We start from the raw sequence: 26,508 nt of genomic DNA on the forward strand, positions 1-26,508 counted from the left end.
AATTGTTATTTACAATTCGTTGATATATCAATTCCAATAAAACTCCCGCCAAAATTACTAATACCTATTGTTTATCATTGAAATGTGAATATCTAAATTCTAATCTCCAATTTCTGTAAATTTTCATTTTAACAATTTGTCGTTGAAAAATGAGTGACGCGGGACGTAAGTATTAACAATTAATTTCCATTTGAAATATGTTTTAATAAACTCTTTCATTGTTAAAACGGTAAATAAAATTTATGGAACATGAAAAAAACATTCGAATATAAATTTTTAATCTTGTCGGAAATTTTCTAAATTCTCTAAATTAAGTAAATATTATTACTGTTTAGCGTCTTCTACAAGAACTAAGCGTCAAAAGGTAGACAAAACTGGAAGATTGTCGGCGTTCGAGAAACTGAAACAATTAAAAGGCAGCAAACACAAATACGAAGTTGACAAAATAGAAAATGTTTATGAGGAAGTGGATGAGAAAGAATATTCCAAAACTGTAATAAATAGGCAAAATGATGATTGGATTATCGATGACGGTAATAACTTTATTTACAATTATTTAAGTCTATTGTTTCCAATAAAAACAATTTCTTCAATTCAAAAGGGGAAAGTGGTTATGTGGAGGATGGCAGAGAAATTTTCGATGACGATTTGGATAATGAAAGCATACAGGAAGCAAGGAAACAGAAAATTACTGGACCGAGGAAGAGCAATAAGGACTCTAAGAAGAAAGGAACAATTGAGAGCATGATAATGAACATGCCCTCTAAAAGGAAAGTGGACGTTGGATTAGACGACGATAATATTCTGGGGGATTTGATGTCCGAATTGAAGAAGACCAATATAGTGAAGAAACCAGAGTTGAATAGCGTTAGAAATAAATTTTCTCTCGCTTCTAGATTAAACGAGTGAGTAACTTTTTTTCCGTGTCTGTTCATTCTAATTTATAAATTTCTACGTTCCAGTAACATGAAATTTATTCGCTTGAAAGTTTTTTTAATTTTTGTATTGGAAAAATTCTGGTCCGATAGTTGAACGTCAAACTTAGTCGTTCCTGTAAATTTCTCTTTGTTTATCCATTTATTTGCCATTAAAATGATTCATTTAACTTCTGCCTAGCATATTAGATTCAAATCTTAATCTCAACAAATCATTTACCATAGTAATTCCAGAAATACTGAAACAGAACAGAATTTGCAGCTGATTTCTGAACGCAAAACAGTGGAAACTGTCAACGATGAGTTTGCGATCATTGACTGTCCAAAAAAGAACATAAACGAGAGAACAGAATCTCAAATTATTGCTACGGGCAGTAGCGAGAACATTGTGGATGACGAAGTTAGTTTGCCAACAATATCGAACAAAGACAGTGAAAAGAGCAGTAGTCAGATAATCGATGATGAAAGCGAGGATCTCAGTCAGTTCGTTGGAGATGTAAGTTCTTTATTGTACAAAATATAAAACAAGTCATCCATTCAGCTAATCGTATTCATTGCAGTTCTATAACACAGATTTTCAAGCAGAAAATGTCAATAACGTTAAAAAATCAGTTAAAAACGAAAAGAAAGAAAGTAAACCAGTCGTTCGAGCAAGAATTGATATCAAGAAGGAAACTATGGACTCTGAGAGTTTGAATGAGATCTTGAACGCAGAATTCGCCACGCAAGTTAATTTAGAAGTGTTTACAGAGACGGAACTAGATTTTCCAGTGACGGCTAACGTAAACCAAGAGGAAGTGTTTAGATTTTACTGGTGGGATGCTTACGAGGATCCTTTCAAACAACCCGGAGTTGTGTATTTGTTTGGGAAAGTCTTTGTACCGGCTGTGAAAGAATATTGTTCTTGTTGCTTGACGATCAAGAATGTGCCACGAAGAATTTACCTTCTGCCTAGAGTACATGTATGCTCGAACAGTTATTATAATCGCAGGCCATCATAATTTAATTTTAATTCTCAATTATAATAGTACTCCTATAAATTTTAGGTGAAAACATCGTCCAAAGAAAGCAAAGATGACCCAAAATTAAACACAATGGAGGATGTGTACAAAGAATTCAACGAGTTTGCAAATAAGTCTAGAATAAAGGAGTTTCGCTGCAGCACGGTTTCGAAACACTATGCTTTCGAGCAGGAGGGTACTCCGGCAATGTCGGAGTACTTGGAAGTTAGGTATTCTGCTAACTACCCGGCAATGCCAGCTGATTATTCCGGGCCTTCGATAGAACGTGTTTTTGGGACAACTGTGAACCCATTGGAACTGCTTCTGATCGAAAGAAATATCAAAGGACCATGTTGGTTAGATGTTAAATGCCCCCTGCCAACTGGAGTAAAAGTCACTTGGCCCAAAATAAAGGTACGATTGAATTTGAAACTCGAAAAACGAGAGTGACGCAACGAGAAACAAATGATTATGCAATATGTAAAAATATTCCTGTAATTTCTATGTTATCTTTATAAAAACGATACCAACGGATCGTTGAGATTCAGCAAATTAAAACGAGCCCAAACACTATACAAATCAAATTACTTTTAATTGATTTAATAAACAACAGGTAAATTGTATGAAAATGGAGAACATTAGTGTTTCAACGGAGTCGCAAACGTTACCGCCATTGGTGATAATGACGTTGAACATAAGGACGTCTTTGAATTCTAAAACACAACAGAACGAAGTGGTGATGGTCGCTATACTAGTGCATCGAAACTATCACGTCGACAAGGAGCCACCCAAACCGTCGTTTCAACAACACTTTTGCTGTAAGATTTTTTATTAGAAACTTTTTACCAATTTTTTGGAACTAATTTTAGTTTTTTTGTATTATTTCTGTATAGTAATCACCCACCCACGAGACACGCCGTGGCCGAAACAAGCCCAGGAAATGCTGTCGAACATTTCCTATACAAAACTAATGAAATTTGAAACGGAAGTGGAGTTACTAGAAGAATTGTTGAAGATAGTGAACACGAATGATCCAGATTTATTTATCGGATACGATTGCGGTTTCCAACTTGACATACTAATGCACAGAATGTTCGCTTTAAAAGTATCGAATTGGAGCAGACTTGGAAGACTTAAGCGAACCGCGCCTCCATTATTTAAGGTACAGATTATGCAAATTATAATAATTCTCTTTTATATCACTTTAACGACCGTTCACACAACACGTGTGTGATGCTACCGCCTAAGGTTGTTGGCCAGTACCACACTCTTTGTGTGATAATTTCTGAATGTAAACAAGCGTGGATATTACTATTGGCTTCGTATTTAATCGCCACGTCTTTGATTTTAGGTAATTATTGCCAATTTTTAATTTTTTGATTTTAAACTACGGCGGTGGTACCACGTAAATTATGGAGCAAATATCGGCGGTCGACGTTGGCGTAGTACGCTAAGCTGCCGTATAAGCGCTAGTGTCGCGCGCGTTTTCTAGTTCAAAATGTTGAAATAGCGGTAGTTTCACTTGTGCTTTGTTGAAGCAACATCAAGTAACAATATGACAACAATAAGTACAATAGGACAATATTAGCAAGTTTTATTTTGGCAAGTTTGTTGCAGGTATTTCGACGATCGTTCTGTGAAGGAAAAGGAATGCTTATATAAGACAAATGTGCGGATAATTATATTTGATGTTCTAATTGAATTTCTGGATTTTGGAGAAATAGAAAAGTTTGCAACTTTGTATCTTTTAGAGAAACAAATTGAAACTTTCGCAATTTTCAACACCCGGAAACCTCGTTTAGATTATCATACAAAGGAGAAATATTAAATTTGTCGTTAAATTGTTGTTGCTTTTTGTTTTATGTTAACTTTTTCGTGAATTCGATAAAGTTCTTTAAAATTAATTTTACAAAAATACTGCCGGCCCCTGGCGACGTTTGACTGCGTAGACGGGCGGTCGTTAACACTAGAAAGACTGAAACTTAATATATACCTATATTGCCCAAAAGCAGTCAAAATGACTGCATTGTGAAAGATTAACTAATGTGTAAAGAAATTTGTTTAAAGTTAATTTTTATTATTATGTTATAATATTATGAATTTAGGGCGCAGAAATAAAATAAACAACTTGTTAGAACAAGTATCACTGCATAAAGATTCGAATAACAAGTACTACTTTAGCTTATTGAGAAACTGCAATTTATCAATAGGTCTGGGTTAGGTCTGGATTAGATCTGGATTAGATCTGGGTTAGGTCTGGATTAGGTCTGGGTTAGGTCTGGGTTAGGTCTCATTTACACTGTTGTTGTATTTTGTAATTTCCAAGTGTATGATTTGGTTTGGACTCGAAAAAATGTCGAATGGGACTTGACGAACAATGCTTTTAAGTGTTTTATTTGCAATTTACCTGTTAAAATAAGTGTTTTATTTACACTGTTGTTGTATTTTGTAATTCCCAAGTGTATGATATCTGTTTGGTTTGGACTTGAAAGAATGTCGAGTGAGACTTGACGAAGGTGCTCCTGAGATCAAAATTGATGTCGAATCACACTCTACATAGGAGTGCAAAGGGTTAAGATAATTTGGATTATTAACTAATCCAGACCTAACCCAGACCTAACCCAGACCTAAAACAGACCTAACCCAGATCTAATTCAGATCTAATCCAGACCTAACCCAGAGCTAACTCAGATCTAATCCAGACCTAACCCAGATCTAGGGTCTGGGTTATGTCTCGGTTAGGTCTGGGTTAGGTCTGGATTAGATCTGAGTTAGGTCTGGGTTAGGTCTGGATTAGATCTGGGTTAGGTCTGGGTTAGGTCTGGGTTAGGTCTCATTTACACTGTTGTTGTATTTTGTAATTTCCAAGTGTATGATTTGGTTTGGACTCGAAAAAATGTCGAATGGGACTTGACGAACAATGCTTTTAAGTGTTTTATTTGCAATTTACCTGTTAAAATAAGTGTTTTATTTACACTGTTGTTGTATTTTGTAATTTCCAAGTGTATGATATCTGTTTGGTTTGGACTTGAAAGAATGTCGAGTGAGACTTGACGAAGGTGCTCCTGAGATCAAAATTGATGTCGAATCACACTCGACATAGGAGTGCAAAGGGTTAAGATAATTTGGATTATTAACTAATCCAGACCTAACCCAGATCTAACCCAGACCTAAACCAGACCTAACCCAGATCTAATTCAGATCTAATCCAGACCTAACCCAGAGCTAACTCAGATCTAACTCAGATCTCATCCAGACCTAACCCAAATCTAGGGTCTGGGTTAGGTCTGGGTTATGTCTCGGTTAGGTCTGGGTTAGGTCTGGGTTAGGTCTGGGTTAGGTCTGGATTAGATCTGGGTTAGGTCTGGGTTAGGTCTGGGTTAGGTCTCATTTACACTGTTGTTGTATTTTGTAATTTCCAAGTGTATGATTTGGTTTGGACTCGAAAAAATGTCGAATGGGACTTGACGAACAATGCTTTTAAGTGTTTTATTTGCAATTTACCTGTTAAAATAAGTGTTTTATTTACACTGTTGTTGTATTTTGTAATTTCCAAGTGTATGATATCTGTTTGGTTTGGACTAGAAAGAATGTCGAGTGAGACTTGACGAAGGTGCTCCTGAGATCAAAATTGATGTCGAATCACACTCTACATAGGAGTGCAAAGGGTTAAGATAATTTGGATTATTAACTAATCCAGACCTAACCCAGACCTAACCCAGACCTAAAACAGACCTAACCCAGATCTAATTCAGATCTAATCCAGACCTAACCCAGAGCTAACTCAGATCTAATCCAGACCTAACCCAGATCTAGGGTCTGGGTTATGTCTCGGTTAGGTCTGGGTTAGGTCTGGATTAGATCTGAGTTAGGTCTGTGTTAGGTCTGGATTAGATCTGGGTTAGGTCTGGGTTAGGTCTGGGTTAGGTCTCATTTACACTGTTGTTGTATTTTGTAATTTCCAAGTGTATGATTTGGTTTGGACTCGAAAAAATGTCGAATGGGACTTGACGAACAATGCTTTTAAGTGTTTTATTTGCAATTTACCTGTTAAAATAAGTGTTTTATTTACACTGTTGTTGTATTTTGTAATTTCCAAGTGTATGATATCTGTTTGGTTTGGACTTGAAAGAATGTCGAGTGAGACTTGACGAAGGTGCTCCTGAGATCAAAATTGATGTCGAATCACACTCTACATAGGAGTGCAAAGGGTTAAGATAATTTGGATTATTAACTAATCCAGACCTAACCCAGACCTAACCCAGACCTAACCCAGATCTAATTCAGATCTAATCCAGACCTAACCCAGAGCTAACTCAGATCTAATCCAGACCTAACCCAGATCTAGGGTCTGGGTTATGTCTCGGTTAGGTCTGGGTTAGGTCTGGATTAGATCTGAGTTAGGTCTGGGTTAGGTCTGGATTAGATCTGGGTTAGGTCTGGGTTAGGTCTGGGTTAGGTCTCATTTACACTGTTGTTGTATTTTGTAATTTCCAAGTGTATGATTTGGTTTGGACTCGAAAAAATGTCGAATGGGACTTGACGAACAATGCTTTTAAGTGTTTTATTTGCAATTTACCTGTTAAAATAAGTGTTTTATTTACACTGTTGTTGTATTTTGTAATTTCCAAGTGTATGATATCTGTTTGGTTTGGACTTGAAAGAATGTCGAGTGAGACTTGACGAAGGTGCTCCTGAGATCAAAATTGATGTCGAATCACACTCTACATAGGAGTGCAAAGGGTTAAGATAATTTGGATTATTAACTAATCCAGACCTAACCCAGATCTAACCCAGACCTAACCCAGATCTAATTCAGATCTAATCCAGACCTAACCCAGAGCTAACTCAGATCTAATCCAGACCTAACCCAGATCTAGGGTCTGGGTTATGTCTCTGTTAGGTCTGGGTTAGGTCTGGATTAGATCTGAGTTAGGTCTGTGTTAGGTCTGGATTAGATCTGGGTTAGGTCTGGGTTAGGTCTCATTTACACTGTTGTTGTATTTTGTAATTTCCAAGTGTATGATTTGGTTTGGACTCGAAAAAATGTCGAATGGGACTTGACGAACAATGCTTTTAAGTGTTTTATTTGCAATTTACCTGTTAAAATAAGTGTTTTATTTACACTGTTGTTGTATTTTGTAATTTCCAAGTGTATGATATCTGTTTGGTTTGGACTTGAAAGAATGTCGAGTGAGACTTGACGAAGGTGCTCCTGAGATCAAAATTGATGTCGAATCACACTCGACATAGGAGTGCAAAGGGTTAAGGTAATTTGGATTATTAACTAATCCAGACCTAATCCAGACCTAACCCAGACCTAAACCAGACCTAACCCAGATCTAATTCAGATCTAATCCAGACCTAACCCAGAGCTAACTCAGATCTAATCCAGACCTAACCCAGATCTAGGGTCTGGGTTATGTCTCGGTTAGGTCTGGGTTAGGTCTGGATTAGATCTGAGTTAGGTCTGTGTTAGGTCTGGATTAGATCTGGGTTAGGTCTGGGTTAGGTCTGGGTTAGGTCTCATTTACACTGTTGTTGTATTTTGTAATTTCCAAGTGTATGATTTGGTTTGGACTCGAAAAAATGTCGAATGGGACTTGACGAACAATGCTTTTAAGTGTTTTATTTGCAATTTACCTGTTAAAATAAGTGTTTTATTTACACTGTTGTTGTATTTTGTAATTCCCAAGTGTATGATATCTGTTTGGTTTGGACTTGAAAGAATGTCGAGTGAGACTTGACGAAGGTGCTCCTGAGATCAAAATTGATGTCGAATCACACTCGACATAGGAGTGCAAAGGGTTAAGGTAATTTGGATTATTAACTAATCCAGACCTAATCCAGACCTAACCCAGACCTAAACCAGACCTAACCCAGATCTAATTCAGATCTAATCCAGACCTAACCCAGAGCTAACTCAGATCTAATCCAGACCTAACCCAGACCTAACCGAGACATAACCCAGACCTAACCCAGGCCCTAGATCTGGGTTAGGTCTGGATTAGATCTGAGTTAGATCTGAGTTAGGTCTGGGTTAGGTCTGGATTAGATCTGAGTTAGCTCTGGGTTAGGTCTGGATTAGATCTGAATTAGATCTGGGTTAGGTCTGGGTTAGGTCTGGGTTATGTCTCGGTTAGGTCTGGGTTAGGTCTGGATTAGATCTGAGTTAGGTCTGGGTTAGGTCTGGATTAGATCTGGATTAGATCTGGGTTAGGTCTGGATTAGATCTGAATTAGATGTGGGTTAGGTCTGGATTAGGTCTGGGTTAGGTACGCCTAAATCGACAATTTATCATGTACTTGTATGTTATCATGTATTGGTAATCGAAAAAAAATGAAAACTGTTATTTCAATACAGAGTTGAACTGGTCATATAAGAAATTTACTCAATTCAATAATAAGAGTCATTTGATTATTTAAAATTTCCCAAGCAGTCAAAATGACTCCTTTTGGGCGATATAGGTATAACACATATATATATATACCGGAAATGAAGGAGGGGTGAGGTAACTACAATTATTAATAAACGCATTTATATGTTGTGCAAAAAGTCACAAAATTCTAAGAAATTGTGTCATTATATACATAATTGTTTTTCTAATTGAAATTAAAAAGCAGTCAAAATGACTTCCTTGGGCAATCTAGTGTTAAAGTGATAGTTGTTAATACGTTGTAGTTTAAGATATTTTTAATATTTCTTTCCAGCTAATTCAATTGTAATTCAGCTCTGCAATTAAATCTTCCTTCTTTCAAATTATAGATATGAACAAATGTGTTTCAGGGCAGGATAAATTTCAACCAAGTTTTAGCCGGTCGTCCCATCTGTGACATACAGGTGTCAGCCAAAGAATTGAACCTGAAAGTCAGAAGCTACGACCTCCAATCGCTCTGCACAGCAGTAATTATTTAACAGACTGATATGACTCGCTAAATATTTACGAACATCGTTTAGAAAAGAAATTAAATTGCAGTTACTGTTACAGGTATTGAAAAAAAAGGAAAGCGAGTGCAAAGAAATAAAACCTGGTGAATGCGCGTTGTTTTATAGTACAATTCAGAAAATAGAGCATTTAATTAAAATAACGTTAACGGAAGCGTTGAATATTCTGTGCATCGTTTTCGAACTGAATGTTGTTCCACTGGCGTTGCAAATTACGTGCATTGCTGGTAAGTGTACATAGTTATATCAATAAAAAAATTAACTTTAAATTGACTTATTTTATTTTGATCAGGGAATGTGATTTCGAGAACGTTAACAGCTGGACGAGCCGAAAGAAACGAATATTTACTGTTGCATGCTTTCCACTTGAAAGAATATATAACGCCGGATAAACGAATCACGAAAAAGGGAAAAGATGCTGAGAATAAAGGTAAGGTTTACGTTTTACACGTTTCCGCTACAAATTTATTCTTTTGCGAATCAAATTTACCGCCAAGCGACCAATTTATTGATACGTTTAGTGTTACATAAATATTTCATGTGAATTTTATGTTGTTTAAAATAAAATAGTAAAATTTTTATTTCGGAATAATAACTTCACATTGAATTTGAATTTCATTACAGCGACTTAAGAAAAGAAATTAGTAGAAAAAATTCGATTTGCAAAAAGGTGAATTTGAAGAGCAAAATCTGTATAGTTTAAATATCATAATAACTTGATTAGTATTGTATTGCGTTTAGAAAGTACCGGAAGAAAGAAGGCAGCTTATGCTGGCGGATTAGTTCTGGAACCGAGAAAAGGATTCTATGACAAACTTATTTTATTGATGGACTTTAACTCCTTGTATCCGAGCATAATTCAAGAGTACAATTTATGTTTCACCACCGTACCCGGTGCCGCTTATGTCGATAACGTAGTAAGTACATTTATCATTCACCGATTAAAAAATAATTATTAATGTGAATTATGTTATTTTTAATATCGTATTATCTAGAAAAAATGATTAGAAAATAGTTTCAAGTTAAAATTTTGATGAGTTTGATGAAAATAGCGTCGAATGCGCCATCTACGTTTTTCATTCGTGAACTATACGTTTTTACAGGATTTAGCAATACCGGAATCGAATTTGGAGCCTGGAATAGTTCCAACAGAAATTCGTAAATTGGTCGAAAGCAGAGTGGAGGTGAAAAAGTTAATGAAGACCCCGAACATTTCGCCAGAATTGAAAATGCAATACAATATCAGGCAATTAGCTTTGAAACTGACAGCTAATTCTATGTATGGCTGCTTGGGCGCGACTCATTGCAGATTTTATGCCAAAGGGCTGGCTGCTCTGGTTACAGGTGAAATATTAAGTATAATCGCGGAAGCATTGGAGAGGTGTGGCTAAATAGCAGTTTTGGGTTCGGGTTCGGTTGGAACCTGAAAATTTGTGATACTTGGGAACCCCCAAATTTGTGCCATTTTACTAACTAAGTCCGAACGTTCGAAAAATTGTGTTTTCTTCAAATTAGTTTTGAGTGCAAACATTTTCACACAAGAATATAGGAACTGTTCTATGGTTTCATTTCAATCATTCCCTCCGCAACAGAAGACTCGAAAACCTGAAAGTTTGTAAAATTAAGAATTCGAGTTGGTTGGATCAAACCTTTCTAACGTTTTTGATTAAGGATGATGAAGAAATTCATAGAACACGAAAATATGTAGAAAAGTTACTGAGATCCTATACACACGATTTGGATTTTTTGGAATCACAAATTCTCGGGTTTCCGTTCTGAATCCGAAATATTGGGACTTTACACACCTCTAACAATGGCACTACCAACCCATCTATCAAATTCATATCGTTTCATCAGCAAAAGGTAGAGAAATTTTACAACACACAAAGAATCTAGTTGAAAAATTGAACTATGAGGTCATATATGGAGACACAGACTCCATAATGATAAATACAAATCTGTTAGAGTACGAGGAAGTCTTCTCCGTTGGAAAGAAGGTAAATTTTGAAGTATCCGTCAATTCAAATATCTATTTATATATATAAATTAATTTATGATATACTGTATACTGAAATTACGGAATAAAAAATATTAGGACACTTTTTGTTTCGTAATTCATAATACATACTATATTAATTAATTAATCCTGGAAAAAATTTTAATGGGAGATTTTAGAGGCCAAAATAAGACGAAAATCAAGAATATCAATTTCTTGACTGAGGCTTCATTAAAAAGTTATTAACGTTTAAAGTTGCGAGTCTTGTGAGTGAGAACCACTATCACGCGCACGCAGCTGTGCGCAGCTTGCCGTTCTACAGGCAGAACTTTAAACGTTAATAACTTTTTAACGAAGCCTCGATCAACAAATTGGTATTCTTGATTTTCGTCTTATTTTGGCCTCTAGAATCCCCCATTAAAATTTTCCCCAGGGGTGGTTGAACACTCTGTATATCGACCATAATTTTCTTTTGGTATGTCTTCAGGGTGTTCAGTCACATCTGGGAAAATTTTTAATGAAAGATTCTAGAGACCAAAATAAGACGAAAATCAAGAATAGTAATTTTTTAATTGAGGCTTCGTTAAAAAGTTATTAACGTTTAAAGTTGCGAGTCTTGTGAGTGAGAACCACTATCACGCGCACGCAGCTGTGCGCAGCTTGCCGTTCTACAGGCGGAACTTTAAACGTTAATAACTTTTTAACGAAGCCTCGATCAACAAATTGGTATTCTTGATTTTCGTCTTATTTTGGCCTCTAGAATCCCCCATTAAAATTTTCCCCAGGGGTGGTTGAACACTCTGTATATCGACCATAATTTTCTTTTGGTATGTCTTCAGGGTGTTCAGTCACATCTGGGAAAATTTTTAATGAAAGATTCTAGAGACCAAAATAAGACGAAAATCAAGAATAGTAATTTTTTAATTGAGGCTTCGTTAAAAAGTTATTAACGTTTAAAGTTGCGAGTCTTGTGAGTGAGAACCACTATCACGCGCACGCAGCTGTGCGCAGCCTGCCGTTCTACAGGCGGAACTTTAAACGTTAATAACTTTTTAACGAAGCCTCAGTCAACAAATTGGTATTCTTGATTTTCGTCTTATTTTGGCCTCTAGAATCTGCTATTAAAATTTTCCCAGGGGTGATCGAACACCCTGTACATGTCATAATAATAAAATTAATAAACAGTTGTAATAAACATATCTTCTGTATAAATATCCTTAACGTTTGTCAAAATTATTAAAAATGAAAATATTCAATAGTTCGATGAAGAAGATCTTATTTTATAACATTATTGTTATCGAGAATGTCGGTGACCACAATGGCAACCATATCGCTTGTCCAAACAATGGAAAATTGACGCCTTTGGGGTCATCGTAATATTAAAAGGTAAAATTGCATTTCAGATTAAACAGGAGGTCAACAAATTGTACAAACGAGTTGAATTAGATATTGACGGTGTCTTTCGTTATTTACTCCTTCTGCAGAAGAAAAAGTACGCTGCTGTTACAATGACTAAGTCACCTAATGGCCAGATAGAATTAATCCAAGAACACAAGGGTTTGGACATAGTGAGAAGAGATTGGTGTCAATTGGCCTGCGACGTTGGAAAGTAAACAAAAAAACATTAATTTTTTGGAGATTAAATTTAAACAATTGTTTTTGATTTTGAATACTTGAATTTTCAGGAAAATTTTAGATCAGCTGCTTTCTGATCAGTCGAACGAAAACAGATTGGAACAGATTTTCAATATATTGCAAAATGTTGCGAAAAGCGTTCGGGAAAATCAAGTGTCCTTGTCTTCTCTGGTTATCACTAAACAATTATCGAAAAACCCTAACGATTATCCTGATGCTAAGCAAGCTCACGTTCAAGTGGCGTTGAGATTAAACAAAGATGGCGGTAGAATGTGGAAAGCTGGAGACACTGTTCCATACATTATATGTAACGTTCGTATCAAAAAAGTTGTTTTTTGGAATTCTTATGATTTTTATGCAAATTTTGTTTTGTATTAGGACGGAACACAAAAATCTGCAACCGAACGAGCTTATCACATAGACGAGTATAAGAAGAACGATTCTTTGAAAATAGATGTCGATTATTATTTAATGAGTCAAATTTTCCCTGTCATTTTGAGAATTTGCGAACCCATCGAAGGAATTGACGATGTTTTGCTGGCTGAGAATCTGGGTAATACTTCAGTTTTATTTTTAAATATTTCTAGACGGACGTAGGAAAATAATTTTTATTTGAAAATTAATTTAATGTGACAAAATTTATTTCGTTTTGATGAATGCCACTTTCGGGTTGCTCGACGCGAACCTAACACGAAATGTGGTGGTCCCACACATCCTAGGTGTAAGGTACATCCACACATCGCCCATGAAGGGTTAAATATACAGGGTGTTCGGCCACCCCTGGGAAAAATTTTAATGGTGGATTCTAGAGGCCAAAATAAGACGAAAATCAAGAATACCAATTTGTTGATCGAGGCTTCGTTAAAAAGTTATTAACGTTTAAAGTTAAAGTGTGCAGCGCGCACGGTTCCCGTCTCACAAGCCGAACTTTAAACGTTAATAACTTCTTAACGAAGCCTCGATTATAAAATTACTATTCTTGATTTTCGTCTTATTTTGGCCTTTAGAATCTCCCATTAAAATTTCTCCCTGGGGTGGCCGAACTCCTTGTACATTAAATATATGTTAAGATTAGAATTTTGTAACAGGAATAGAAGTTGTATACAAATCGAAGAGACTAATACATACAGAAGAAAACAACGAAGTTCCATTATTAGTGAACGACGACAGGTTTAGGTATTGTCTTCCCCTGAAATTCAGTTGCGCGAACGAGAATTGCCAGTCAGAAATTATTATAAAAGATATAGTGGTCGAAACAGTAAGTAGTCGTATTCAAATTTTTTTTTATACTTACAGAGGGTGTATATAATTTCGGATAAGTAACTTTTATTCTGTATTTTAGACTTATTTTTTTACGTAGAATCACCCCCTTTTCCGAACACCCTGTATATATGTGTAAAATGATTATTTTACAGCCCAATGGGAATCAATTATCGCTCACTGCATGTTCAAACCCAGATTGTTTAACAAAACCATGGGCATATGTAAATGTTATACAAAATGCATTGGTACTTGCTGTTCGAGAAGCATTAAATGATTACTATAGTGGTTGGCTGGAGTGTGAGAATCCACTGTGTGGCGAAAGAACGCAAATCCTTCCACTGGGTTTCCGCAAAAAGTATCCAACATGCCGGAATTGCGGCGATGCCGATCTGCATAGAGTTGTAAGTCACAAAACAGGGGGTTCCCATATTTCTTCAGTTATTCACCAGTGACTAGTATACAATATAAAAGAATTCATGAATAATTTTTTGATAAATTTTATTTTTATCGTTAGCCGATATATCGTTCCCAGTTTCCAAATTATATTAAAAAATTCAACATCGTGTTATAGTTTTCAGAGACAAAACTCTACAATCAGATGTGTTTCTATCTCCACATTTTCGATGCGAGTCAACCGAAATGTAAAAGTTCGTATTTGAATTGTTTTCCGATTAAAAAGTGGGAAAGTCAGGGGAAAGTCTGATGATTTATTTCTTTTTTCAAGATTTATTGTCGCAGAATCCACAGGGCATGAGAACAGCTTATGATTCTTTGAAAGAAGCAATGGAGAAAATACTAAGACGCAATGCATTTTCTATTGTGTGCTTGGACGCCATTTTCTCGAGCGTTAATTCGCAACATAAATCGTCTGGTTCGAGACTAGACATTATGGATGTATCCGATAGATCGGAGGATGAAATGTGGAATAATGATGAAATAGTAAGTTATATAAAAATTAAAAAAAATTAACTTGTATATATACAACTCGCTTGTTTTCGACAATAGAAAAAATTATTATTAATTTTTGATTCGATAATAAGTTACAAGTTTTGCTCCTTTGTTTCAGATTTGAAAATTTCAAACATTCTCGGCGAGCTTGAATATAATTTATATTTTTTATACTGAAATAATATTTCAACCGTTCGTGGATGTTTATAGGAAACTGAAATAGAAATATTTTTTAAATATTTATAAACTGTTATAAAATATCCTAGTTGAGAAATGAAATAAAAATGTGATGCCTTTCGTTTTCATTTATTCACGATGAATTTTCGTTCCAGCTGTTAAAACATCTTTTAGAATGCAAAATGAAAATGGAGAACAAACTACGCGCTACAGTATCATCTATGACAATTACAAAAACAAAATCATAGCTAATTTAAAATGCACGCTCTGGTGCACATTAAAATTTTAAAACAAATCAAAATTCTAGACAGAATAAAAAAAAATTAAAAAATAACTTCCTTCCATATATTTGTATTAAAAATAAATAATACAACGAGGTGAATTTACAATTTATATTCTTAACAAATATATAATTTACCACTCTCTCTTGTTTTCTCTTCATACATGTCTCTTCATACCTTAATATAGATTTAACTGGAATATTAAACTATTTTTTCTTTCAGAAGCTATATATATATATCTATATACATGTGAAATATATGTATATATATATGTTATGTGTTACGTGATGGTAAACCAAACATTTCAGGTTTAAATTCTTCCAGACTATTTATTATTAGTGTTGGATTTTCAATGTATTGTTTAGGTAACATTGGATCTGGAACCATAACTACTTGCATTCCAGCGCTTTGGGCAGCTTTTACTCCATTCGGAGCATCCTCAAACACCAGACACTGAAACCGTAATAATTGGTTCGACAAACTTAACTTTAATTTAACTTTTGTTTTCTTCGTTGAAAAGAAATTAGGAAACACTGTAACGAACCTTGGAGGGATCAGGATCGTCAGGAAATCGCTTCGCAGCGACAAGAAATATGTCTGGAGCTGGTTTCCCGTGGATGACTTCAGGATCCGAGCCACCGAGAACCTTATGGTGAAACAAATCGAATACCTCTCTCCATCTTTGTGTCTTCAATTCATAATTCTCTCTACTGGAACTTGTGGCTAATGCGAACGGAATGTTGTTTCGTTTCAGGTATCTCAAAAGACTCTCCGCACCTGTTCATACGCAAGAATAAATACAAAAATACTTTGCCGTAGAAAACTATAACGAAGGTTTCGTATTATTACCTGGCATTAGCTCGGCAGAAGGAAATATTTCTTGGTATATTTTAACTACCTGGTTTTGAAATTCTTCGGTCGTTAAAGGTAAAGACAACATTTCTACTACCGCTTCCGCCACCGCCGTGGTTTTGAATCCCATGATTTTAGCCTTGTGCTCCCACGTAAACGTTTTCCCGTAACGATTGGTGATACGATTAAAGGCATCGGAGTAAAGCTTCTCCGTGTCTGTTGAGATTTCTAATTATTCTTACGATCAATGTGTACAAAATTTGTGGGTCGATCTTTATGATTTGTGATTCATATTTTAAGTTTGTAGAAACTCCGTCGATACCAGTCTAAAAATTGTGATTTCTTACAGCGGATATTATAAATTTGTCGATATTATTTCCACTGCAGTTTCATGCACACCTACTTAGACCAAATAACTGTGGAAATATTGTTAATGTGAATTGCGTGGTTTTTAATATTGCTTTATAAAATTTTAGAAAGAAATAATTTCCTCTAATTTATACTCCTCGTGATTTCTTAATTATTGCCATTCTGGCGTTACCCATCGCTACACGTGCATAGACAAAGCAAAATTACTACATTCGCATGAATAAACATACATTTATTTAGAGGTTAATTTGACGCAGAAGGACGTCGACAAATTCGAAACGAGTTTTATCTTTACATACAAATATACTAATCAATTCGATGAAATAAAGTACAGTAAATAAAATCACCTACTGAGCAACAATCCATCCATATCAAAAATACAATGCGTGACATCTTTAAACTGATTCGTAGACATTTTTCAACGCGATAATCAGCACTGTTCCCTTATATGTTGCAAAAATCTATACTTTGTTGATAACAATTAATCGATAATATCGCCGGGCATGGACAGTAACACCTATTATGTGATATTATATAAGCTCTAATGCTACAAAAATTGCTATCAAATTCTTATACTGTAATATGTGTTAATTTTCTATACGCTTCTTTTCTATGCTCCTTTGATATTATTTAATTATTATATCGTACTCCATTATTTAAAATTCTGCGAAAGCTACTGTCATCTGTTAATTTATGTATTTTAAAAATTATTACATTCATGAAAAGGAATCTGAAGCAGAATTCAAATTTCCCTCTGTAAATGCGCCTTTGCTCGTCATATTTAGTTCCGAGGCGCGCCGTTTGTGGCGCTGCAGAGGACCTTGAATTTCTTAACTACCATCGAGCGACATTATCAGAGTGTTGTCACGGTCACGGGCGTCAGTATCAGTTTAAATAGAAGCGAGGCGTCGAGACGTCAATATCTTACGGTAGTAACACAAACATTATTCGAAATTTATTAAAAAAACGAAATATTCATAAATATACACATCATTTGTGTCTTCGTTGTACTTACTCGATTTTCTATAAAAACCATTAAAATGGATTTGATCGAGAGACCCACATTAAACGTTCTTGATCCAGATGATAAATTAATGGAGAAGTTTCAAAAAACGTTTCATGCTCATTTAACAGATGTGAATAATAGACTTTCGGAAGACATATACGAACTAGTAAGAAATTTATTTGATATTTACAATAAGATTTTTTACGACATAAATAATGTTAATGTAACAGACATATATAATTTAATTACATATTGTTAGGAAACAACGATAAAACAAACTGAAAATCAGATAGAATCGAAAGGTACGCATCTGTACCAAACTCAACAAGAAATTGATCGTCAACATACAACTATACTACAATATATAGAAGCATTGACGAATATTGCGTCGCTAAGAGAGAAAAGATGTCAAAATATAGAGCACGTTAAAAAAGTTCTGAAGGAAAATCATTGTAAATTGAAGGAAGAAAGATATAAGAAGGAAAAGCTTTCGCAAGAGTTAAAAAATTTATTGGCCCGTTATGGTTATTTATCCAAATGGGAGGAAGATTTGAATGATTATTTGAAAAAGTCGAAACAGATATCGTCGTTAGATGTCACTAGAAAAAAGACGCTAATCAAAAGGAAACAGCAACGAGATTTTATTTTGTATCGATTGAGGGAAGAAGTGTGGAAGATCGAAGCAGAGATAGCGTATTTGGACGAGCAATTACAAATTAAAGACAGAGAAAAAGACGATACTAATAGAGTAATAATCGACGTAAATACTGATTTAGAAACTCTGCATACGGAGAACAAAGGCTTGCATAATACATGGAAATCCATCGTAGCTAATATTTATAAACGGAATAATGTATATGATCAGTTGCATTCGAAACAAGAGTATGTATTCCAGCAATGATTATCGTAGATGGTTAATTTACGAAATATTAGAAATTGTTTGTTCTCATTAGGTTTAGTAATGCTATTTTTCAAAAAGAGGATTTAAAAATGTATAATTTTACATTTAATGTAGTGTGTATTTCATAGAGAAGTGCATAAATTGTGCGATGCACTGTTAATGGAAATACTAAAGATCAAAAGAGAAACAGAAAAGGAGATGGAAGTCAATGAGCATTTAACGTCCTTATCTTTTCGTATAAAGAATGATATTAAAATTGTATCGAATGTAATATCAACGTACAATGAAAAAGTTGCGGACATTGAATTGCAATTACTAAAATTAACGAAAGTCGACGAGCAAACACAATGTGTTTATAATATTATTTTTGCTGTATGTTCTATATGTTGTATCTTTTCAATGAAGTAGTACTCGATTGATATTACAAAAATATTAATTTTTCAGAAATATCAGAACTATTTATACAAAGAGGAACAAGCAAATAAAAAGTATCAAATTATTTGCGAAAAGAAAAATAATTTGGAAGATACAATATTTAAAAAGTTGGAAGAAAAGATTATATGCGACAAAACAGCGCAATATGTAAACGAGTTATTATTAAATACGAAAAGTGTTGTGTTACAGCATGAAATTACAGTCGCGCATATAGAAAATTTATGTGAAAATAGTCGTTTGAGATTAGAGAAACTTGCGAATCTCATTGCGAACCAGAAAACAGAGTTAGAGAAATTTTTGCGAAGGAACGATGGAAAAGTAAAGCATATAGACGAGCTGCAAAAAGAAGTAAAGAAATATGAGACTGCGATCGAAAGAAAGCAAAGAAAACTTCTTGAGATAAATAAACTGATCAAGCAGGTTGTACATTTTTGTATTTTTATAACTCAATTTGAGATAAAATTATCTATGAACAAATAATTTTAGATTACAGCAAAACTCGGCGATGAAAATTTAGGCCCGCAGGATTTGAAGATCATCACTTTGGAAAAGAATATACAAGAACTCGTACAAAATGTTCAGAAAGCACAACAGTTTTGGATGCGTCAACAAGGTTTTATGGTTTCGTTGAGCCAACAAAGAGAGTCACAGTTACGAGAGTTAAATCTTCTTGATAAAGAAATTATGATAATGGGACAAAAGAATTATAAATTAGAGTATACATTAGAAATACTTACGAAAGAAGAAACAAACATAAACAAGATCATAGTTTCTCTCGAACAAAAAATGTTACACATAAATGCAGATTTGGTGATACAAAAAGATCTGAAAGAGGAATTGGAAGACAAAAATTGTATAATAAAAAACGAATGCATTTTATCGTTTCAAGAACTGGAATTCGAACTTATAAAATTGCAAAACAATTTAAAAAATATCTGCACTGAAAAAATGATATTAAAGGAAGAATTGAAATCTTTGCAACAGGAGAGTTTATCGTGGGGGAAAAAGGTAATTAACGTCGTGATTAATCTATTTCTTAAAAAATTATTATTTATGCTTGATATGATAATCGCATGATTAAGGTACATTTGCTGCAAGAAACAATAAAAGAAATAAAAGAAGAACGAAATTCTGGCGATATAGCTTCGATGAAAAATGAAATACACAAAATGGAAATGAGATTTTCCTATTTGAAAAGAATCCAAGAAAAATTAATTCACGATATGGAACTCTGCGTAGGAAGGAGAGATATTATAGTCAATAAAGTGATAGATAAGCTTAACAAAAATCCGAAAGAACGACACAATGAGAAAATTATAATGCGGAAACGTTTACTCGATCTACGATCAAAAATCAAGCAGTTTTTAAAGGTATCATTTTTATAGAATTAATGTTCTGAAAGTTTACGATACTCTGATCCTTCCCAATCTTTGGAATATCCACTGATCCCTACTAAAAACATCTTTCTTGGACTTAACAGATAACAAAGCAAACTGATGACATAATGAAACAATTGAAAAGCCAAATAAACAACATTGGGAGTAAATTGACCACGTGTCAACAAGATTTGCGAAATTTAAGAAAACATATTTTCGATATGGAAGACGAAATTGAACAATTTGAAATGTTAAAATACCTTGTACGTTTTTAATTGCAAATGTGTTAAGAAAATTTTTGCGTTCGATCAAAATTGCGATTTTAATCGTTCGAATTAATTTTTAGAATTTGCATCGGATAGTCCTTAAACAAAGAAAAGTAAAACAATTACATAATATAAAAAATCGTACGTATAAGATGATTTACAAGAATGGAAATATGATAGAAGAGAATTTGAAAATGGAGCACACCTATCGGCAATATTTAAAGCACATAATCGAAAAGGCTGATCATGATTTTCCAATGCTGCAAGCCAATTTACGGAAAATACTGTTAATCCTGCAAATACTTTAAGAAACTGATAATAATATAATATGATAATTGTCAAATATTGTTATATCATCATATTGTGAACATCGCATCGGGTAAATAGATTTCTTTGCGATCCAAGGTTTTATTTTATCAAATAGATAAGATAGTTTTCTTTTTTATTTATGTAATTTATTTCCATTATGGTTATTATGTACATTTACATTTGTTTTCCGAGTTGAATTTAAATTATCATACGCGTTTCAAAGAAGCAAACCATTAGATCACAAACTAGGGATAAAAGAAATATTAGAGCTTGATAATAGAAGCGCAACGCCGTGTGTTAGTAATTTATGTTCGGTATTAACGATAGTGCGATAAACATTTATGCCGATGAAATCTAAATTAATCTGTATTTAGTCGTATCGCTGATAAGAAATGAATACCTGCCGAAGTAGTGATTACGTTGAATCCGCCAGTATCGTATTTCTTAACTTACAATCAAACTTGAAACACGAACAATATTTCACGGATTTTCCAAGTTTTGTTCAATCGACACGGTACGGTAACGTAAACAAATGATACAACTATACAGTATTATAATTAAATAACGATAAACGAATTTTATTTCTAAATTATAGTTTAAATTCTGTTGCCTCGAAATTAAGGTAGAAAGAAACGCATGAAATTTATTATATATTTAAAGTTGAATTACCAGTGGCTTATTTTCTAGAAAAGGAAACAATTATTTGTAACTAACGTTGATCCGATTACTTCTAGGTTTCTATCAGAATAATTTCAGCAATATGAATGAAAATAGCCTGGGAATTTCGCAACAAACAATTATTTCGAATGCTCGGGATGAGATTGTGCCAGCTAAGAGATTCCTACAATATTTTGCCAGTTTGTCAGCAACGCTTGGAGCTTTAGCATCTGGCATGGTGTTAGGATGGACCTCATCCGCCGGTCCTGATGGAATCAACCTGCAAACTGTGTACAACATACCAATTTCTGCGGATGAATTTTCATGGATAGGATCACTGACTGCACTTGGATCGCTATCAATGAGTATACCAATTGGTATCCTTACCGATCTAATAGGAAGGAAATACTCGATGCTCTTGATGGTGGTACCTTTCACCGTAGGTTGGCTGCTCATCATTTTGGCCAACACTGTGCCCATGTTTTATATCGGTAGATTTATCACCGGTATTAGCGGCGGAGCCTTTTGCGTAGTTGCGCCGATGTACACGGCAGAGATAGCTGAAAGTAGCATACGCGGTAGTCTTGGCTCTTACTTTCAATTACTTCTCACCGTAGGCATTCTGTTGTCATATAGCTTGGGAATCGCTATGAATATGCGTTATCTGTCTATCGTGTCCGCCATCATGCCGTTAATCTTTTTTTGCGTTTTCGTGTTCATGCCGGAAACGCCGATCTATTATTTGAAAAAGGGTAACGATCAATCTGCCAGGGAAAGTTTAATAAAGCTGCGCGGCGTTGAGTATGACGTTGACAATGAATTGCAAGCACAACGTGAGGTATTGGAGGAAACTAGAAACAGAAAGATTTCTTTCCTCGCTTCGCTCAAATCTAAAGCAGCCTTGAAAGGCTTTGTGATCGCTTACGGTCTCATGTTTTTCCAACAGTTTAGCGGCGTGAATACCGTTATATTTTACGCTAGCGATATTTTCGAACAAACTGGCGCCGATTTAGAACCAAGTTTATCTTCCATTATTGTAGGTGCAATGCAAGTAATAGCTGTGTTTGTGAGCACTCTGATCATAGACCGTTTAGGTAGAAGAATATTGTTATTAGGATCTATAATATTTATGTTCCTATCGTCTTTTACACTTGGACTGTACTTCTACCTTGTGCAAGTCCACGTAGATGTAAACTCGATTAAATGGTTGCCTTTAACTGCCGTGTGTCTATTTATTATTATGTTTTCTTTGGGTTTTGGTCCTATCCCATGGATGATGGTGGGAGAAATTTTTGCGCCGGAAGTGAAAGGTATAGCAGCGAGTAGCGCCAGTCTCTTAAATTGGCTTCTGGTCTTCATTATAACTAAATTTTATAACGACCTGAAATTGTCAATAAATATTTCCGGTACATTTTGGTTATTTTCTGGAGTTTGCGCCGTCGGAATTTTCTTCGTTTACTTTTTAGTTCCCGAAACTAAAGGCAAGTCGTTGGAAGAAATTCAACGTGAATTTAACGACTCGTGATTGTAATTATTCATTTTTATAAATCGTTCATTAATGAGATTAATTTTAGATTTGAATTTACTTTGAATTGTATATTACGATCTATTTATAAAGAAACATTATACATAAAAATAAAGATTTATACAACTTTAATTAATATGTTTAATTGTGAAGAATGACGATGGTTATATAGTCATAGCAACGTGCGAATGAATGATGCGGGAAGTCGAACGGTGAACGTATCAAGACATAAATAAAACAAACATTTTTCTTGTAAATGTTTATTCCTTTGTTATTTTATTGAATTTTTTTTCTCGAAACTGCATAGGATTTCAGGGGTATATCTATTCACCAAAAATGATTGCAATTGACCCCAGCAACCGAAAATAATTTTTTCACTGAAAAAGGGGACTACCCCTGTCGATTTTTCTTAAAAATTCGTGTTTCATTTTTAGTAATTTTATTTGACGCCCTGCAGAAAAGTTGTCTAATGCTTTTTTGTAGGTACCCATGAGCTCTATTTTAGAAAAAAGTTTCAATGAGATACGTTCACTATTGTAGGAGTCAAGGCCGTTAGAAAATTGGACCACTTTCATGGGGGTTTTCTAATTTTAAGATGTCAAGAAACAGCTTTTCAAATATTCTTAGAATTTCTACATATTTTTCATTAAAATACGCGTCATTTACAATTTGGAATATTAAAATCCTTCAATCCCTTCAGGAGTTATGGGTTTTTAAACATATTTTCGGAAAAGAATTTTTTTCTCGAAAGCGCATAGGATTTTGGTGGTATGTCTATTGACCAAAAATGATTGTAATTGACCTCCGCAACCAAAAATAATTTTTCCAAAACGATTGCAAATTTTTTAATTTTGTCGAATTTGTCCACCTACTCGAATTTGTTTCTCGAAAATGCGTAGAATTTCGGGGGGTTGTCTATTGACCAAAAATGATTATAATTGACCCCCAGAAGTAAATACAATTTTTTTAGAATGATTTGAAATTGTTCAATTTTCAGGGAAACAGACTGCTATAATCAGACATAATGTTTTCAGTAATGAATTTTTTTCTTGAAACTGCGTAGGAATTCGAGGGTATGTCTAGTGACAAAAAATGATTGTAATTAACCCCCACAACCGAAAATATTTTTTCCAGAATGATTTGTAATGTTTTAATTTCGTCGAAAAATTTGCCCACTTTCTTGAATTTTTTTCTCGAAAGTGGGTAGGATTTCGAGGATATGTTTGTTCATCAAAAATGCTTGCAATTGACCCCTGCAAGTAAATATAATTTTTTTAGTATGATTTGAAATTTTTTAATTTCGTCTAAAAATTTCAGTGTCTACTCGAATTTTTTTCTCGAAAATGGGTAGGATTTCGAGGATATGTCTGTTCATCAAAAATGCTTGTAATTGATCCCTGTAAGTAAATATAATTTTTTTAGTATGATTTGAAATTTTTTAATTTCGTCTAAAAATTTCAGTGTCTACTCGAATTTTTTTCTCGAAAATGGGTAGGATTTCGAGGATATGTCTGTTCATCAAAAATGCTTGTAATTGATCCCTGTAAGTAAATATAATTTTTTTAGTATGATTTGAAATTTTTTAATTTCGTCTAAAAATTTCAGTGTCTACTCGAATTTTTTTCTCGAAAATGGGTAGGATTTCGAGGATATGTCTGTTCATCAAAAATGCTTGCAATTGACCCCTGCAAGTAAATATAATTTTTTTAGTATGATTTGAAATTTTTTAATTTCGTCTAAAAATTTCAGTGTCTACTCGAATTTTTTCCTCGAAAATGGGTAGGATTTCGAGGATATGTCTGTTCATCAAAAATGCTTGTAATTGACCCCTGTAATTAAATATAATTTTTTAGTATGATTTGAAATTTTTTAATTTCGTCTAAAAATTTCAGTGTCTACTCGAATTTTTTTCTCGAAAATGGGTAGGATTTCGAGGATATGTCTATTCATCAAAAATGCTTGCAATTGATCCCTGTAATTAAATATAATTTTTTTAGTATGATTTGAAATTTTTTAATTTCGTCATAAAATTTCAGTGTCTACTCGAATTTTTTTCTCGAAAATGGGTAGGATTTCGAGGATATGTCTGTTCATCAAAAATGCTTGCAATTGATCCCTGTAAGTAAATATAATTTTTTTAGTATGATTTGAAATTTTTTAATTTCGTCTAAAAATTTCAGTGTCTACTCGAATTTTTTTCTCGAAAATGGGTAGGATTTCGAGGATATGTCTGTTCATCAAAAATGCTTGCAATTGACCCCTGCAAGTAAATATAATTTTTTTAGTATGATTTGAAATTTTTTAATTTCGTCTAAAAATTTCAGTGTCTACTCGAATTTTTTTCTCGAAAATGGGTAGGATTTCGAGGATATGTCTGTTCATCAAAAATGCTTGCAATTGACCCCTGTAAGTAAATATAATTTTTTTAGTATGATTTGAAATTTTTTAATTTCGTCTAAAAATTTCAGTGTCTACTCGAATTTTTTTCTCGAAAGTGGGTAGGATTTCGAGGATATGTCTGTTCATCAAAAATGCTTGCAATTGACCCCTGTAATTAAATATAATTTTTTTAGTATGATTTGAAATTTTTTAATTTCGTCTAAAAATTTCAGTGTCTACTCGAATTTTTTTCTCGAAAATGGGTAGGATTTCGAGGATATGTCTGTTCATCAAAAATGCTTGTAATTGACCCCTGTAATTAAACATAATTTTTTTAGTATGATTTGAAATTTTTTAATTTCGTCTAAAAATTTCAGTGTCTACTCGAATTTTTTTCTCGAAAATGGGTAGGAATTCGAGGATATGTCTGTTCATCAAAAATGCTTGCAATTGACCCCTGTAATTAAATATAATTTTTTTAGTATGATTTGAAATTTTTTAATTTCGTCTAAAAATTTCAGTGTCTACTCGAATTTTTTTCTCGAAAATGGGTAGGATTTCGAGGATATGTCTGTTCATCAAAAATGCTTGCAATTGACCCCTGTAAGTAAATATAATTTTTTTAGTATGATTTGAAATTTTTTAATTTCGTCTAAAAATTTCAGTGTCTACTCGAATTTTTTTCTCGAAAATGGGTAGGATTTCGAGGATATGTCTGTTCATCAAAAATGCTTGTAATCGATCCCTGTAATTAAATATAATTTTTTTAGTATGATTTGTCATTTTTTAATAACTTTTTAATAACGATTTGAAATTTTTTAACGAAGCCTCAGTCAAGAAATTGATATTCTTGATTTTCGTCTTATTTCGACCTTTAGAATCTCCCATTAAAATTTTCTTAACACCCTCCATAAACAAATTGTAATTTATTAAATTATGGTTGCGTTAAATTAAAGTAATATGCTTATGTAGAATTAAAAAAAACTATTTGTTTTTAATAAGTTCTCGGAACGTAAGCCCCCTTTTTGTACTGGCTTTAGGTCTCATATAACACGGCATTTTCTAGGAACCTGTCTGCCGTGTTATAGGAGGGCTACCTGTATAATCGAAAAGAAATTATTTTAATTTTTCCATTTTACTTTTTACCATCGACGATAACTTATTTCAATTCATTAATGTACCGTCTCTCGATGTTATGTTTCAACCTCGTTTGAACATCGGTCATGCGCAGACGAATGCGCACTCGATAAGA

At 34.0% G+C, this 26,508-nt stretch overlaps 3 protein-coding genes across 9 annotated transcripts; 2 read left to right on the forward strand and 1 right to left on the reverse strand.

The window, feature by feature from the left end:
* Window positions 1–46: 46 nt before the first annotated feature.
* LOC122403733 (DNA polymerase alpha catalytic subunit) lies at window positions 47–14,871 on the forward strand. The gene is made up of 22 exons (XM_043407448.1): window positions 47–165; window positions 336–533; window positions 602–905; window positions 1,161–1,431; window positions 1,496–1,897; window positions 1,982–2,350; window positions 2,550–2,754; window positions 2,830–3,098; window positions 8,723–8,839; window positions 8,925–9,108; window positions 9,174–9,311; window positions 9,623–9,798; window positions 9,985–10,225; window positions 10,739–10,878; window positions 12,281–12,486; window positions 12,563–12,824; window positions 12,891–13,065; window positions 13,601–13,770; window positions 13,928–14,176; window positions 14,347–14,422; window positions 14,500–14,714; window positions 14,842–14,871. The coding sequence occupies exons 1-22, from the start codon at window positions 150–152 to the stop codon at window positions 14,845–14,847; spliced, it is 4,389 nt and encodes a 1,462-aa protein (XP_043263383.1). The 5' UTR covers window positions 47–149; the 3' UTR covers window positions 14,848–14,871.
* A 466-nt stretch (window positions 14,872–15,337) lies between these two features.
* LOC122403743 (pseudouridine-5'-phosphatase) lies at window positions 15,338–16,982 on the reverse strand. Of its 3 annotated transcripts, none has more exons than XM_043407470.1 (4): window positions 16,754–16,982; window positions 16,031–16,261; window positions 15,726–15,958; window positions 15,338–15,634 (listed from the first exon to the last, which is right to left on the reverse strand). In XM_043407470.1, exons 1-4 carry the CDS (start codon window positions 16,815–16,817, stop codon window positions 15,455–15,457), a joined length of 708 nt encoding a protein of 235 aa, XP_043263405.1. In that variant the 5' UTR covers window positions 16,818–16,982; the 3' UTR covers window positions 15,338–15,454. The 3 variants fall into 3 exon arrangements, with proteins under 3 accessions (XP_043263405.1, XP_043263407.1, XP_043263406.1); XM_043407472.1 differs by having other exon boundaries at window positions 16,031–16,249; window positions 16,750–16,981; XM_043407471.1 differs by having other exon boundaries at window positions 16,031–16,249; window positions 16,754–16,979.
* A 335-nt stretch (window positions 16,983–17,317) lies between these two features.
* Window positions 17,318–23,079, forward strand: LOC122403736 (facilitated trehalose transporter Tret1-2 homolog). Of its 5 annotated transcripts, none has more exons than XM_043407450.1 (9): window positions 17,318–17,574; window positions 17,668–18,290; window positions 18,438–18,681; window positions 18,754–19,164; window positions 19,231–19,752; window positions 19,827–20,114; window positions 20,225–20,383; window positions 20,467–20,765; window positions 21,430–21,535. In XM_043407450.1, exons 1-8 carry the CDS (start codon window positions 17,443–17,445, stop codon window positions 20,692–20,694), a joined length of 2,607 nt encoding a protein of 868 aa, XP_043263385.1. In that variant the 5' UTR covers window positions 17,318–17,442; the 3' UTR covers window positions 20,695–20,765; window positions 21,430–21,535. The 5 variants fall into 5 exon arrangements, with proteins under 5 accessions (XP_043263385.1, XP_043263386.1, XP_043263387.1 ...); XM_043407451.1 differs by lacking the exon at window positions 21,430–21,535 and adding an exon at window positions 21,070–21,208; XM_043407452.1 differs by lacking the exons at window positions 17,318–17,574; window positions 17,668–18,290 and having other exon boundaries at window positions 18,320–18,681.
* Window positions 23,080–26,508: the final 3,429 nt, after the last annotated feature.

Source organism: Colletes gigas, unplaced genomic scaffold (genome assembly GCF_013123115.1).
Source record: "Colletes gigas isolate AHSC1104 unplaced genomic scaffold, ASM1312311v1 Colletes_gigas_Sc00071, whole genome shotgun sequence".
NCBI lineage: Eukaryota > Metazoa > Arthropoda > Insecta > Hymenoptera > Colletidae > Colletes > Colletes gigas.